The 15,549-nt window shown below is 39.6% G+C and overlaps 1 protein-coding gene across 1 annotated transcript in view; it reads left to right on the top strand.

Annotated features, from left to right (window-relative positions):
• Window position 1: 1 nt before the first annotated feature.
• LGR4 (leucine-rich repeat containing G protein-coupled receptor 4) overlaps window positions 2–15,549 on the top strand; it is a gene marked incomplete at its 5' end in the record, with an annotated part of 101,843 nt that continues 86,295 nt past the window's right edge. Inside the window, one exon of the mRNA XM_008584247.1 lies at window positions 2–54. Within this exon, the coding sequence (XP_008582469.1) occupies window positions 2–54 (53 nt within the window). The remainder of the gene's footprint in view (window positions 55–15,549) is intronic.

Below are 15,549 nucleotides of genomic sequence, written 5' to 3' on the forward strand. Positions count from 1 at the left end.
CGGGAAGGGGCTGACGGCCGTGCCGGAGGGACTCAGCGCCTTCACCCAAGCGCTGTGAGTGCGGCGGCGGCGGCGCAGGGGGTGGGGGACCTGCGGGGGCGGAGCCGGCGGCCAGTCGCACCCCACCGTCCGCTGCCACTGGGGGGCGGGTAACACTGGTCATCTGTGTTTGGGGTGCTTGACACCCGCTCCCGCGCCGCGGGCTTTCCAAACTTCGCCAGTCGGGGTCCGAGCCGGGAGTAGCTCTCTTTCCCAGTCTTTTCGGGCACAGTCACCCCCACCCCACCTCCCAAGTGCATCTGGGGCCAAGGAAGAGGGAAGGAATCTGGAAACGCTTGCCCCTGGCAGTCTTTTCATGCGACCTTCCCTTCTCACGCGGGCCCCTGCTCAGCTGGCAAGAGTTTGGCCACTGGCGGGGTGAGGGCGCCGAGAACTTGGCCCGAGTGCAGACGAGGCACCTTCCGTGGGGAAGCACCTGGACCCCACCGCGTTCCAGCATGTGGGGAGAAGAAACACCTGTACCTCAGTCAGGACCAATCTCTTTCCAATTTGGCCCCGTCCAGGTAGTGCGACCTGGCACCTCGGCCCAGTTCCACTCTGGACTCACCTCACGTCCAGGGTTCTGGGGCACGCAGGGAAGCTGGAGAAACCAAGGGAGAATTACAGTCTTCTCTTGGTGAAAATCCTCTTTTTACCCAACAAGGCCTTTTAAAAACGTAATGCTGACCCGAGGTACAGGATGTGGGAAGAGAAACAAAGTTTCAGAGAATATGCTCAGCACAGTCCACAAGGTAGGCAGCAGTTTTCTGCCGAACCTTAACCAGCAAGACTTTTCTTTTGACTGCCTGAGGTCGGCATAGTCACTCAAGAGGCTTTGACTTCCAAAATCTACTTCAAACAGGGAGCTGAGAGCTTTAGACATTCCTATCAGAAAAGGAGAGGAATCTGAAATAGGTGTTGGAGGTGGTGTTGGCAAATGCCACCGATAGAGAAAGAATAGGGTGATTGAGTGCAGGGCTTGTTGTGTGCTCTTGTTCCTTCTTGTGTCGTGTGGCCAGTTCAATGATTAAATCAGGGGTAGTGAAAGAACCGTTTGAGAGAGGAAGGGATTCTGAGAGGCCCTTGGGTAAAGAGAATTTCCTTTTACCTTATAGCTACTGAAAGGGACCTCTTAGACAGTTTTAAAGGAATAACAGACCCTGTGAAGAAATCCTTTTTATGCAGGCCAGAGCATTGCTGTATTTCTAGGTGGGTGGTGGCAAGGTGTTCTTTCTGCCTGCTTGCCCAGGATGGAGTTTTAGTGTGCATTGAGGCCTGTTGCCTTGGAACCTGTTGTTTCACTCTTCTGCCTCCAGCCCCCAACTCCCCCTTTTCCCCCATCTCAGGTGTTAGTTATGTGTTTGAAGTCATTTTCCTTCAGTATGGTAAAATTTAACTTTTCACCAAAAAAAGTTAACATTGCAATGAAGAGCATTTTGTTCAAAAAAGTACATTAAATGGGAAAGCTCAAGCAGGAATGGATAAAAGTGAGGCAAAGAAGACCTGAATAGAGGAGATGGGGTTAATTTTCCCTCCAGATTTTTTAGAAACTTTTAGGGAATTCATGCAGAAAGAGAGGTGCCTTTACCCATACCTGTTTCGAAGTTTTTCTTATAGAAGGCAAGCATGATTTTACTGTTTTAACCAGTTGCAAAGACCTTGTTTAGCAGATTCCTTAAGTTTTAATGAGTAGACTTGCCCTGTAAGGAAAAGAGCTGTTTTACATTACCACCTAAAACCACAAAGAAATATCACCTTTTTATGACAGCATACTTGTCTCTATAGAGCATCAGGCATCTGTCTGTAGAACTCATTGAAGGCAGTGAAATGCTGTATTTTCAACTTTGAACCTTAGAAAAGTTATTTCTTGAAACAGAAGTAATTGGCACCAGCCCAGATTAGAATACCTAATAGCATCATCATAGCACTTTCTGAGGTGTGGTTGTGAGCAAATGTGTTTTATTTTCTTCAGTTTGTGACCTATAGATAGAATGACTAGACATGCTAATAATTCATTTCACCTTCAAAGGTATATATTATATGACTACCTTATCTAAAGGAGTTTTCAAGGGCAATATATTTGCAAGTTACTCATGAGGAAACCAGCTAGTCCAGTGAGTCTCAAAAGCCATGTGTGAGGAGACGCAGGTGCTGCAGGTCTGCACACTCCAGTCGATCTTATAGGACACCTTGGCCTCACTTGGGATCTCTTTCCGGGTACTTCCAGTCTGCTGTCCTATCAAGCTTTAGTGACCCACAGTGACACACAAGGAGACTAGGTCTGTAGTCCTTAAGCTTTTGTTCACCTATTTTTAATTCCTGGAGCATGTGCACTAAAGCCTGTTTAGTTATACATAAAATTACAAACAAAATTAGAAGTTAAAAAGATGAGACTATTATTACTAATCAAAGTTCTTTATTTTCTTCTCATTCCTCAATGGCTTTTCCAGTGGTAATACTTTCACCTCTGCCAGGGTGTGTTTATCCCACTTTAGAGACCCCAGGACTGCCAGAGAGCAGATATTTTATTCTGCTCAACTTGGAGTCAGCAAAGCCTGGCACACAGAATGCACTTAAAAATGTTGGAGTGAATAAATAAGGACATAGGCCACACTGAGGAATAAAATTGGGGCTTGAGATTCAGACATGATTTCTACCTGGGATTGTCAAATTCAGCATTCTCAGCATTTAGCCTTTTGTCCAAATTTCAGAAGGCCTCCGAGAGGATACCTGCTTCTCCTTTAGGCTCGTTTAAACTTGTTTCAGTCTAACAGTGTCTATTTCCTGCTGAAAGCTGCTTTACTGGAGTCTGGGGACAAAGTCAGATGTAATCCTCAGAATTGTGAATGAGATTCCTGTGTTCACACCATTTGCTGCACCTGTAGTGATTATTTATGTTTTCGAACAGCAATTTTCAGTCCTGTTTCACAATGCACCAGCTTGCCGTAATTCACCCTGAGGTGTGTTAAAGGAAGTAATCTTACTAATATTAAAATTCCAAAGTGTATTTTATCAAAAGGATTCAAGGTTGTTACTGTATTAGTAGTAATAAGGTGACTCTTAGTCACCTACATTCCAAGGTTGAAGTTACAGTGGTGGTGGGGAGGGAATTGTGTATGTGAGTCCGCTGGTTCGTGGGCTACTGCTACAAAGTGTGAGAACTGTAGACCTGGAGCACAAATTTTCACATCCTAGGTTATATCTGGCACCTAGTTTTAAGATTATAAAGGTTGTTTCTGTGGCTTCATGAAGGGTGGTAGATCTGAGCCCTTGATCATAGTTCTTATCGTGCAACTGAGTAATTGTGTGGCCTTGGGCATGTCATTCCACTTTTTTTTTTTTTTTTTTTTGGTGACAATATCCTCATTTAAAAAAATGAAGCAATTGGATTCACTAAGATTACTTCTAAGGCTGCCTCTTGCTTCCAGAAGTTCTATGATTTTAGACTTCTCCCACAATTTTAGGATGCCAAGGTGACAATAATGTTATGATCCTCTCCTAAAAAGATCCTAGGAGTAGCAAAATATCGTTCTAGTTGAAGTCGCAAAAGCCTGTTTATTCCCATTCACTTGAAGGAGTCCTTCTTTGTGTTTAGAAGTGTGTGTTAGGAAATTTGCCATGGAGACTTGTTGCAGAATGCATGACTAGCTAAGGCGCTTTGCTAGAGTAGAATAGTCCTACTTGTTTCCTGTGGGTATGGCTTAACACTTGGAAAATAAAATCGCTCTGTTTCAGTAATTTGGATACTGTACAAAAAGTTACTCAACATCCTCACTTCCATATAATTAGTCATAATCTCTCAAACCTTCACGGTGTGTGTTTCCTGTACATGATCAGGTTATCGAGCTTTTTATATGGAATTGAGAGCTACCTGAAGGGCTTTGAGGTGTTTTTCTTAAGAATCTGTTGCTGTTTTCTTCTTTTGGAAGAATCTTAGGTTCTTTGCTAAGGTGTATTTTTTCACTACACCACACACCTCCTTTTAATAGGATCATTTGAAAATATTTACGTGTCCTCCAGTATCTACTGTGTATTCCCTAGTAGGTCTGGTCAGTAATCATTGGCTAAATGTTTGTACCTTATTTATTTATTTTTTGGGCGGCTGGTCTGTAAGGGAATCTGAACCCTTGACCTTGGTTTTACCAGCACCACGATCCAACCAGGTGAGCTAACCAACCAGCCATGTTTTTACCGTAGTGATAGTAGAGTTTTGAACTTTTTGGTTTTTGAATTATTTTCTGCAAATGTCAGTGTTAACATAGTTTGTGTAATGTGTCTTTCTAGAAATGTATTAGTTTTATATGCAAGTGAACTTTGTTCTAAACAAGGACAATATGTGAACATCTTTAAGTATAGACTTTTTATTTTCTGAGCTAGTGAACCACTGGGTTCTCTTTAAATACAAGAGAGGAAAGAGCATTCTGCTGGAAATATGAAGAGCTGGGTTTCAGATCTGTCAATAAATCACAGGAGTAACCTTGAATGAGTCACATGCTGAACCCTTCAGAGCCTTGGTTTCCTCATCTGTAAAACAAAGAAGTCAACAACTCATACTGCCAAGAGTTTTCTATTTAATTTGATTTTTCTACATTGCTTGGGTCCTCCCTATTCTGTTTAGTGAAGTATAGGTGTGTAAATCATGGAATCTCTCACCCACTCAGGAGACTTCTCCAGTTATCCTGTTCCACTGGAGTATTTCCATTGAGTAGGGTACTTACTGTCTCACTAGGCAACAGTGTACTGGATGTGGTTTGAGCAGTACCTAGGACTTGAACCAGTGACTCTCTTATTCTGGCCTCCTTAAGGTTTGCAGTAACCCATAAATATTTTGTGATTTCCGGTCAAACTGTGCTTGTGCCAGTTACAGTATCACAAGTATTTAATGTCCAGGCACTTGGCTCTTAACGTTGGAATTGTAAGGTAACATTTGACAGCTTAATCTCTTAGGAAAGATCAAAGTTCCGTATTAGTGGGTGGATCCGGGCAAGTTTAGGCGTCTTCTTGGCCTCTGTCAGTCTATCTCTCATATTTTTATTTTAGTTATCTTTATAATAGTGGAAAGTACTGACAGCCTGGAAGTTTGGATTTTGGTTTCTTGTCTCCTTGTTGACCTCTTCTTTTATTCTCGTTTTCCTTATCAATGAATAATGGATATTGGACTAGATGATGGCTAATTTATCTCTTTGCTTTGAATTTGAATGAATCTCTGTAGAATATTAAGTTGTAAGAATCACTTAGTGATTCATCGAAATCTTTCTAAGATCGTCTCCCACTTTTTCTCTGTTAAAAAAAAGAGCACTATATTTGTTGGTTTACATGGATTAAAAGTTAAACCCTTGCCAAATGTGTCTTTAACTCTGAAAAATGGAACTGATATAACTTAGAGTTTTCTTGATAAGACAGCTTTGCTCTTTTAATGTTTTGAACTAGATCTCAAAGTTCTGAGTTTGGAAATGTGTTATCCAGCTTGCTCTTTAACCATCCTGTGCGACCTTCAAGTTTTCAGCAACACTGAAGCTTGTTTCCCTGTATATAAAAGAGTATAGATAAATTTGTCCTTTTTTTCCTCCAACGTTGTTCAGTGAAGTGTGGCTTTTTGAAAACATGATTGAAGATGATAAAATGCTCTAATTTTAAATCCTGTCAGTGAAGGAAAAAAATCTAGGGCATTTAGCAAATCAGTATGCTTACACAATGGGTAATTTGTCAGCTTTTCTTGACATTTCTTTTGTGCCTTTAAGCACCTGATGGTCAAACTGTACACTAGGTGTCAGCTCTATTGCCTGAAATTGGATGAGTTTAGAAATCAGTCTTAGCTTGAGATATTGTGATTTTATAGTTCATATACGTTTTATAACTTCACAACTTTCTAAAGGCTTTAGCAAGTTAGTACTCAAATACCTCTTTTAAATAGGAGGATGTAATCGTGTAGTAGTATAGTCTGGATTCACCCACACATAGACAAATATTTGTTATTAAGTTTTGTGTATGGCTGGGCTATTTTTAGCAAGATGTAAAGTGTACTGAAGTATTCTGTGTCATGTTCAGGCAATTAAAACTCTGAATGTTTGGGCTGATTGTTTTTAGTCTCTGAAACATGTTTTTATACCAGTACCTATTTTGATAATCAAAAAAGCACACTAGTTAGGTCCCTCTTCACAAGATTTGGCATTATGTATCCCTTATTTTAGGTGCAAGTGATTGATGTTTAGGAATGTTCTTCTAATACTCTAAGTCCAAGGAATGAATCTTTAAAAAAAAAAAAAAAAAATTAAAAACATATTTCTTAGCTTTCTGTACTGAAAGGTTTTATGGGAAAAGCATTGAACCACTATCCTGTGGCAACATGTTGGCCCATAAGAATATAAGAATATCCTTGTAGGGAAATGCAAAGTGTAGATATTTTGAGAGGCAGCTGGGCCAAGATTGAATATACATTTAGATCCCAGGCTAGTCTGTTATCTGTGCTAGTGAGAAAACATGTGGAGGGAACATATTTAATATATTACATGACATTTAGTGATCCTTTATCCTTCATATTAATTTATATTTAAGTATTCTGAATCGAGATAAACCTTTGTAAAAGGCATGTAAGCCCCCTTAGCTGTCTGTTATGTTTCTCTATTTTTACACTAGGAGAATGTAGCTGTTTTTTTTTTTTTTTTTAAGAGTTTTAAAAATAAAGTTGACCATTGAAAGAATGAAAATCTCATTGTACCCTGACAACAAAATATTTTTGATATTTGAATCAGAGTGTAGAACCGGGTATCCAGAAACATCATTTTTCTCCTCCTTCCCTTATATTTTTAAAGTTCTATTTGGAGAAATTTTCCTTCCTAAGAAGAGTGACATAAATCTGACAGGGAGATGTCTCCTGTACCTTGGAGCTGTGCTAGGCATGGCTAAGGGATGTGCCTAGAGTTGCTTCAAATCTCGCTTCTCCATTCCCCTCAGGCTTGGAGGTTCCCTTGTGTAGCACTTAGCGTAAACTGCAGAGTAATTTAGGACAAGTGGTGACATCGAAACTCCTCTACAGAGCTTGATTGGAACTGTTTTCATGTGAAGAGATGAATTTTATAATGCTCACTCTCTTCACATTTCTGGTTTAAAGGCGCAGAATGGGAGGTGTGCTTCCAAGTTGGCTGTCCTTTTTTCTCTGAAGCTCTGGGGATTGGGCTATGATGCCGATTAACTTTTGGGGTTTTCCTTTTTCCTTATGGGATAAGCTTCGTGTTTAGAAGCGCTTGAAGAAACTATATGGATAATACATGAAGGGCTTGGCAGACCAGATATTTTCAGAAGAGAGGAGACCCATGTCTGTGTTCTATATTGTCACGCTTTCCCTGTGTGCAAACCATACCAGAGAGTGGTTTTCTTGTAGAATTCTCCAGAAAATGAGAGAGCACGGTTTCTTGAATAATTTAACACCTTAGGAACTCTGTCCTACTCTGTCATCTCTTTCCTTTTCAGTTGTAGGGAGAGATAAACAAATAATGTCAACTGTGGACCTTCAGGTTTCTTCCTGTATTTGAAGACTGTTCATGTGCTCTTCAGCCTTCTATTTTAGGTGCTAAATTAATCCAGTCTGCATTTTCTAAATGTGGTAATTGCCCTTTGGGTCCTCTTCAAGCTCTCTTTATCTCACGTAAATTGGAGTATATACAGAATTCTCGAATAATTTGATCTGTGTTCATAAGAAGGGAATATTAAGTGAATTTAGTACCTTTTAAATATTTTAGGATCACATTTTAAAAATTATTCATTATGGGTTTACTAACTGATATTTAACAGTTTATCATAACCTAGTTTTCATCTTTTCTGTGCTACTTCTGCTAGTTCATCTAATTTGATTAGTTTTTTAAAAATATTTAAAAAAATATTTTCCTACGAAGAATTTTTTTGTTGGCCTTCTATTCTCCAAGGTCATTTTAAGTCCATGGTCATGTCATACAGCTTTTTATGTCATTATCAACTCCCCAGTCTTCTTTTTGTTTCTTGGTTGGTTGGTTGGTGGCTGGTCTGTCAGGGTGATCCAAACCCTTGACCTTGGTGTTACAAGGCTGTGCTCTAGCAGCTGAGTTAAACGGCTCCTAGTCTCCTTTTATAGGCATATTTTTATGAAGAGGCTTTCAGAAATGGTTTATTTTATTTTGTTTTGAGAGTGTGACAGAGGCAATCAAGACCCCTGAGTTTAGGAGGGCATTCTTAGAGCTTGGGTAAATCATTTAACCACTTTGCACTTTGGATTTCCCATCTGCAAAAATAGGGAGCTTGCATTATCTTCAGGGTCACCCTGTCTTCAGCATAACCTTTGTGAGTGACACTGAACAAGGACCCGATTTGTTATTTATTTGGGGAGTGACTAAGCAGTTGTATATGGGTGTTATCACTTTGGGATTTAAAATTCTAAACTCTATTTCTTTTGTTCTTTGAATATATATCAGGTTCAAAGCCTGTTCTAGATTCACAGGTGACCACCTGTGCTAATGAAAAAAGGCTACTCATCTGGCAAAATTTTCATTCAGAAATCCATAAAGATCTTGCTGGCAGAAGAAAAGAACATATTTTTTTTTTTTTTTTTTTGTCTTTTGTCTTTTTCCGTGTCCGGCAACGGATCGCAACCCTCAGTGTTGCCCCCGCACCGGGCCGGGGACCGGCAACGGGATTGCAACCCTCAGCGTCGCCCCCATGCCTCGCTCAGCCAGTGAGCGGGAACCGGTCTGTATGTGGGATCCGAACCCTTGGGCGGGAGCACCGCCGCGCTTCCCAAGCGGCGCACTATCCAGTGCGCCACCGGGCCGGCCCCGAGAACATATGTTTTTATAAAGACACCTTGTTATAGGTGGTGATACTACTTCCCTTTGAACAAGAAAGCCTGATGGTGGGGAGGTGCCGTTTCTGTGGAGGGCAGAGCTCAGGGAAAACTGTATATGTTGCCTCCGTCTCTGTGACTTGGCACTGCTTTCCTGAGGTGGCTGGTCAAGTAGAATGGTGCTGTTCCAACAGGGGAACACAGGGTTTCTCCTCAGAACAGATGGGCATGTGACTTTCCTCATCCTTTAATGACAATGTCAGTGTGACCTTTAGTTACTGATTTTCTACGTCCAGACTTTGGAACACTGAGGATTCCATTAGACAATGCTAACTCTTTACAGTGCATGCCCATGTAGTTTCTCAGATCATTTTCCGTCTTTCCACATTGGGGATGGTTAAGATTTACTCAGGACTGACACTTTAGCTGCATTCTTATTTCTTCACATCACTTTGTTTCTAGAAATATTCAGATTTTGAGAGAACTTTTTCTTTTAAGTACTTTTAAAGTGGTGTTTTACTGGTTATTGGATATCTATTTATATATTTTTTTTACATTTGAGACTAATGCTTGTGTTTTGTGGATAAAGAAAAGCTTATTCTCTTAAAAGTAATTTTAGAACAAAAATCCTTTCTTTAAAATTTTTCGTATTTCTTAAAAGTTGTATGGCATTCTTGTTAATCACAGTTAAAGTTTTTTCAGAACCTTTAAAAACCTTTCCGTGATTTGGTTCAGACCTAATTTGAAAGTGAATGATAAAGGCAGAATAGCAGCTAACATGTGCAATAGTACTCAACGACCTGTTTAGATTGGCCGAGTGTTTCAAATACAGTTGTGCATTTTCTACCCTGGGTCTCTTTCTTTAAAAAAATGTTTGAGATGTTTTTCCCATTACCATCTTGACATCTGCCTGGTTACACATGAATAGCTTGACCCAGTGCCTCAGCAGGGAGACTACCGTGGCCTTGCTTTCAATAGCCATGTCACTGACAAAAAAAACATATGGAATATTTCATTCCTGTCCTTTACAAACAGAGTCTGGGGCTGTGAGGGCATGCAGCAGAAGGCTTCATACTTCATGGTAGGTTGGCAAATTTGCACACTAACCACAGGCTCTACTGTTAGTAATCAAAGGGTGTTTTCCAAAGCCCCATTACATTCTGTGGAAAGGAAATCCTGTGTTTTGGATAAATTAATTTCTAATATCAGTTTAAATTAAGTCTGCATGTTCTGCTTCCATGGTGGGGTTTCCTACTTAATCATGTATTTCACCAAGGGGAGAGAGAGAGAGAGAGAGAGAGAGAGAGAGAGAGAGAGAGAGAGAGAGAGAGAGAGAGAGAGAGAGTGTGTGTGTGTGTGTGTGTGTGTGTGTGTGTGTGTGTGTGGCATTTGGGTGTTGCTTTTCCAGATTTGATATGTGGTGTGTGTTGAGAACACAGATGCTCGATTCCCAGTAGAACATGCCTTGAGGACTGTCTGCCTTTGTGTTTATCTTCTTGTCAGTCCACAGAAAGAGATCAATTGATCATTCTCATGCTAGTCAAACACTGCTGTGTTGACCTTGAAAGGTTTCTGTTGCACAGTACCAGACTTCCACTTGGGGGCTCGGTTTTTAACTCATTTACCACTCAGGGCTTTGCTTTGTGGCATCTGAATCTGTACTCTGGAGTCTTGTTAGGTGTTACAGGAGATAGCCAAGATGATGGAAAAGAGGGATAAGTTAATTCCTGTCTTTCTTGGGTCTTATTATGTGTTAAAAGAATTTGCCCTTGGCATCACCCTGGCTGAGATGGCATTCCAGAAGGAAAAAAGAGGAAAAAATAAAAAATAAAAAGACCTGTGGCATCCAAAGAGGTGAAGATTTGTGACGTTGGAGGGGGAGATAATGACATTCATTTTATCACGGTCTTTCTAACCCTCAAGTTACCCCACTTTGAATTTCTAGAGTCATTGTTTCCTAGACATGTGGGCTGGTTTTGATAAGAATTGGTGATTTATCTAATAGGATGTGAGCTCCTTTTGATTATTTTATGCCAGATATAGCCAAATATTTAAATTTACATGCACGTCTCATGTAAAAGATATTTAATTTTTTTTAATTATTTTATTTTATTTATTTATTTTTTTTGTCTTTTTGTCTTTTTTTTCATGACCAGCAACGGATCGCAACCCTCAGTGTCGTGCCCGTACCGGACCGGGACCGGCAATGGGATCGCAACCCTCGGTGTTGCCCCTGCTCCTCGCTCAGCCAGTGAGCGGCCGGTCTGTATGTGGGATCCGAACCCTCGGTGGGAGCGCCGCCGCGCTTCCCAAGCGGCGCACTGTAGCAGTGCACCACCGGGCCGGCCCTAATTTTTTTTTATTAAAACGATTGTTCATATCTGTGGGGTTCCACATTGTAGAAGGTATTTTTGATGGTTCTTGGTTATCACTACTGAACATAAACTGCATAACAGCATGCTAATAGAAATGATGGTCTTTCACATTTTCTCATATGAATAATCCCTTTTGTAGTTCTTGAGTATAATAGATTTCGTCTAAATTTGCTGGCTCTTCGAAGGTTAAATTTTCAAAAGTTTCTATTTTTTCAGTTCTCCATAAATAGATCTATTTGAAACTTCCTTTTGTTTTGGTGCCTCCATATTTTTATCCTAAAATAAATGGTTTAATCCTGGATGTTTTACCTTCCTTACTTTTTTTTTTTCCTTTTTGTCTTTTTTACTGACCGGTAATGGGATTGCAACCCTCGGTGTCGAGCCCGTACTGGGGACCGGCAACGGGATCGCAACCCTTGGTGTTGCGCCAGCACCGCGCTCAGCCAGTGAGCGGGAACCGGTTGCCACATGGGATCCGAACCCTCGGCGGGAGCGCCGCCGTGCTCTCAAGCGGTGCACTCTCCAGTGCGCCACTGGGCAGGCCCTTACCTTCCTTACTTTAACTGACCACTTAACTGGCTTTCATAACTAAGAATTCATAGGAAAAACTCCCCCCAAACCTCTTACTCTTATAATTCACCCTTTTTAGCATACAGTTCTGCGAGTTTTGTAATGTATACAGTCCTGTGGCCACCACCACTGTCGAGATCTACAACATTTTCATCACTCCCCCAGATTTCCCTCTGCCCCTTTGTAGTTAACCCCTCTCCCCACTCCCAATTCCTGGAAGCTCCTTATATGTTTTCTACCTTGGGTCTCTTACCTTATATAGTTTTGCCTTTACCAGTATGTCATGTAAATTGAATGAAAGAGAATGTAGTCCTTTGTGTATGGATTCTTTTACTGACCATACTGCATTTGAGAGTCTACCATGTTGGCACATATGTCTGTGTGTGATATTCATTTTCATTGCTGAGGAATATTCTGTTGTGTGGATATACTACAGTTCATTTATCCATTCCCCAGTTGAGGGACATTTGCCTTGTTTGCAGTTTTTGGCAATTATGAATAAGTCCACTATAAATATTCACATAGAAGTTTTTGTATGAACATAGGTTTTTATTTCACTTCTGGAAATATCCAGAGTGAGATTGGGGTTATAATGGTGAGTATGTTTGTAAGAAAATGCTGGTGTTGACTTTGTCTTAGAGCTGTAGTGAAGTTTGTTTTCAGCAGTTACTTACAGCCTCGATGTGTTGTTAGCATGGTGTAGTATTAGCAAAAGCTGTTAAAAACTAATTTTATTTAAATGGCTCTACTTTTAAAAGACGAGAATTATTAGCTCCCTTTTCGATACTTGGCAGTTACTGTGATGCCCTAAACACTTCTATTGAAATGATTCCAATGCAAAGCATTTTGCTTACATTGAAAAAACTTTGAATTATTAGTGTATCCATGTTTGGAAAGCCTGATTTTTAAAAAAAAACAGAAATTTGGTGAGGAATTGCTGGGCTTGCCTGTATATTAGGTATATTACATGTACTAACTGTAATTTCCACAATAACCATCCTAGGTCCATGGCATAGTTCCCATTTTATGGCTGAGCAAACTGAGATTCGAATAGATTAGATAACATGCTCAGACATCCCACAGTTAGTGAGTAGTGGTTTGTCTGTGTGTGAATACACACACACACACACACACACACAGTGGGAGACTATGACTTGATTTAGGAGTAACTCATATTTAAAACTGTATTTACTATGTAAAATGAAGTCTTTTATTCCTAGCAGAATTTTGTTTTACAAAGTATCTCTCACTTAGTCTCCCCGCTTTTTGTACATCTTTGTTTAAAATCTTTCACATTATTTTCCTTGTTAATAGTGTTTTTCTGTGTAGGGAAAGTAAATATCAATCCTATGCCTTTTTTTTCTTTTGTAGAATTCGCTAACATGATATATGAGGATCAGATCTGTTAGCGGACTCACTTTTGTTTCTTAAGGAGCAAATTGCTGGATGTGATTCTTTAAATCAAAACCTTGAAGTAGATTAAAAGGCCAAGTGTGCAGTATGATGGTTTCCATGTAGCTGCCCCCTTTCACTCACTGGAATTTCCTGCCTCCCCTGTTGAAGATGTTTTTATAGGGAAGTCAGCACAAAAGTAAATCACCCATGATCCTTTTTACCCCCAAGGCATTTCATTTAGTCAACTTGGTATTAATTTAGTTGCTACTCGTTAGTTGACTTGAACACTGTGTTTGTTGATGGTGTGAGCTGATGTTTATTAAGCTGTTAATATTTTACAGACTTGATGGATTCCTATTTGGATCTGTGTGCTCTTTCCTTTAGCAGCAGAGCTATTCATGATTGAATCTGTGGCCACAGGTTTAATTTTGAATGTGCTGGTGATAGCCAGCTCCATCCTGGGCAGTCATTTATTTGCCTGGTGACTCTAAAGCTGGAAGCATTTTGCTTTTTCATTTCACTTATGTTGCATTCTTAATCATGGAGAGCTTTATGGTCTGTCCTGCCATTCAGATAAATCATCAGCATCATCTTATTATTAACTTAGATGCCAATAATAATGTTATTGAGTGCCAGGCATTAAGTGAAGTGCTTTACATATGTTATCTATTTAATCTTCCCAGTAGCCCTCTAAAGCACGTGCTGTTATTCTCCCCATTTTAGAGATGGAGAAACCATGGGGAGTGAGAGCTTACTATCACATGTAATAAGTGAGGTTTGGCAGATGCTTGTTGGATCTTGGTTTTTTAGATGAGGTTTATTTGGTTGAGCTGTTTGTATAACAATTCTTCAGTGCTCTTCCTAGATGTAGGCGTTCCTCTATGTTTCTTGTCTTAGATGTCACGAACTGCTCGTTTTATAGATGAGGAATTAGTTATAGAGGGGTTAAGTCTGCTTTGTCCTCTGCTTGAAGTGTTCTAAGATCCTTAGAATGTATTTGGAAGGGATCTTAACGATCATTTCGCGCAATGGACATAAAACTCTTGTGTGTTATGGGCCACCCATCAAAGAGATTAGGTCTTTCCATGGGGAAAACAAAAAGCCCATTTTCCCCAAGGGAATATTTTTACGTTTACATATTATAGACATGATAGTTATTTTTTACTTGTTAAACCTTTCAGTTACATAAATCATAACACTGAATTCTTGTTGATATTTTTCAGACCTACCCTCCCTTCTCAGTGTACTTATGTTAAGAACTGATAGAAAATAATTGATCTGGCTCAAATTCTCCATTTAACAGGGCAGAGATCCAGTTACATTTAGTCGTATGACTTGCCCAGAACCATTCATTGCTCTCCAAAATATTTTAAAAACAAAACAAAGCAGAACATTATCAGAATATACGGTTCTCTCTTTGACTATGTAATCTTTTGACTTGTATTTCTTGTGGCTTGTGCCCTTTGGATGGTAAAATTTCCCACGCTTCTTCTAAGTCTTCTGTGGGCCCAGTACTTTGTTGAAATTGTAGGAGATAGTTAATTTGTGGAGGTGAATAAATAGGTTTAATGCAAATAATTTTATCTATTCAAACTATTCTTTGAGAGCTTCAAGAATCTGAATAATTGTTCATGGAGTCAATAGTCTTTCAACTTAATAATTACTGAGATAATAAATCAGTACTTAAATTAATTTGTTAAGTGTCTTATGTGTTAGGAAGTATTTTTCATGTTGGGGACACAGAATTGAACAATATCTGATGGCATCCCTGCTCTCATGTAACATACCTGGCATGAGTGAGGGGGACATGGTGGTAGACAAATAAATAAACATAATAAATATATAAGGTCAGGTAATATTCAGTACTGTCAAGAAAAATAAAGCAGGTTGAAGGGAGCTTGCTATTTAAGTAGGACAGTCAGGGAAGGCTTGAATAAAGATATTAAGATAATCAGTCAATAGCTATAGGAATATGAATGCATTTTAAGCAATGGCAAAACAAAATTTAAAAAGTTCCTCCCCATCTCATAACTGACAACTTAATTAAAACATAAAAAGGATAAAAATCAATATAGCAGAATAAACTGATATATCAATACAATGAAATACTACATAGTAATTAATGAATGAACTATTGATGTGCACAACCACATGGATAGATCTCAAAGATATTATGCTGAGTGATAAAGGCCAATTTCAAAAGGGTATATGCTGTCTGATTCCACATACAACACTCTAGAAATGACAAAATTTTAATGATGGCAAAGCGATCATCGGTTGCTAGGGTTAGAGATGGGAAGGTGTGACTATAAAGGGGAGTAGAAGGAGGGAATTTCTTTGTGGTGATAGAGCAGTTCC

This window comes from Galeopterus variegatus, unplaced genomic scaffold, assembly GCF_000696425.1.
Source record: "Galeopterus variegatus unplaced genomic scaffold, G_variegatus-3.0.2 Scaffold102, whole genome shotgun sequence".
Taxonomy (NCBI): domain Eukaryota; kingdom Metazoa; phylum Chordata; class Mammalia; order Dermoptera; family Cynocephalidae; genus Galeopterus; species Galeopterus variegatus.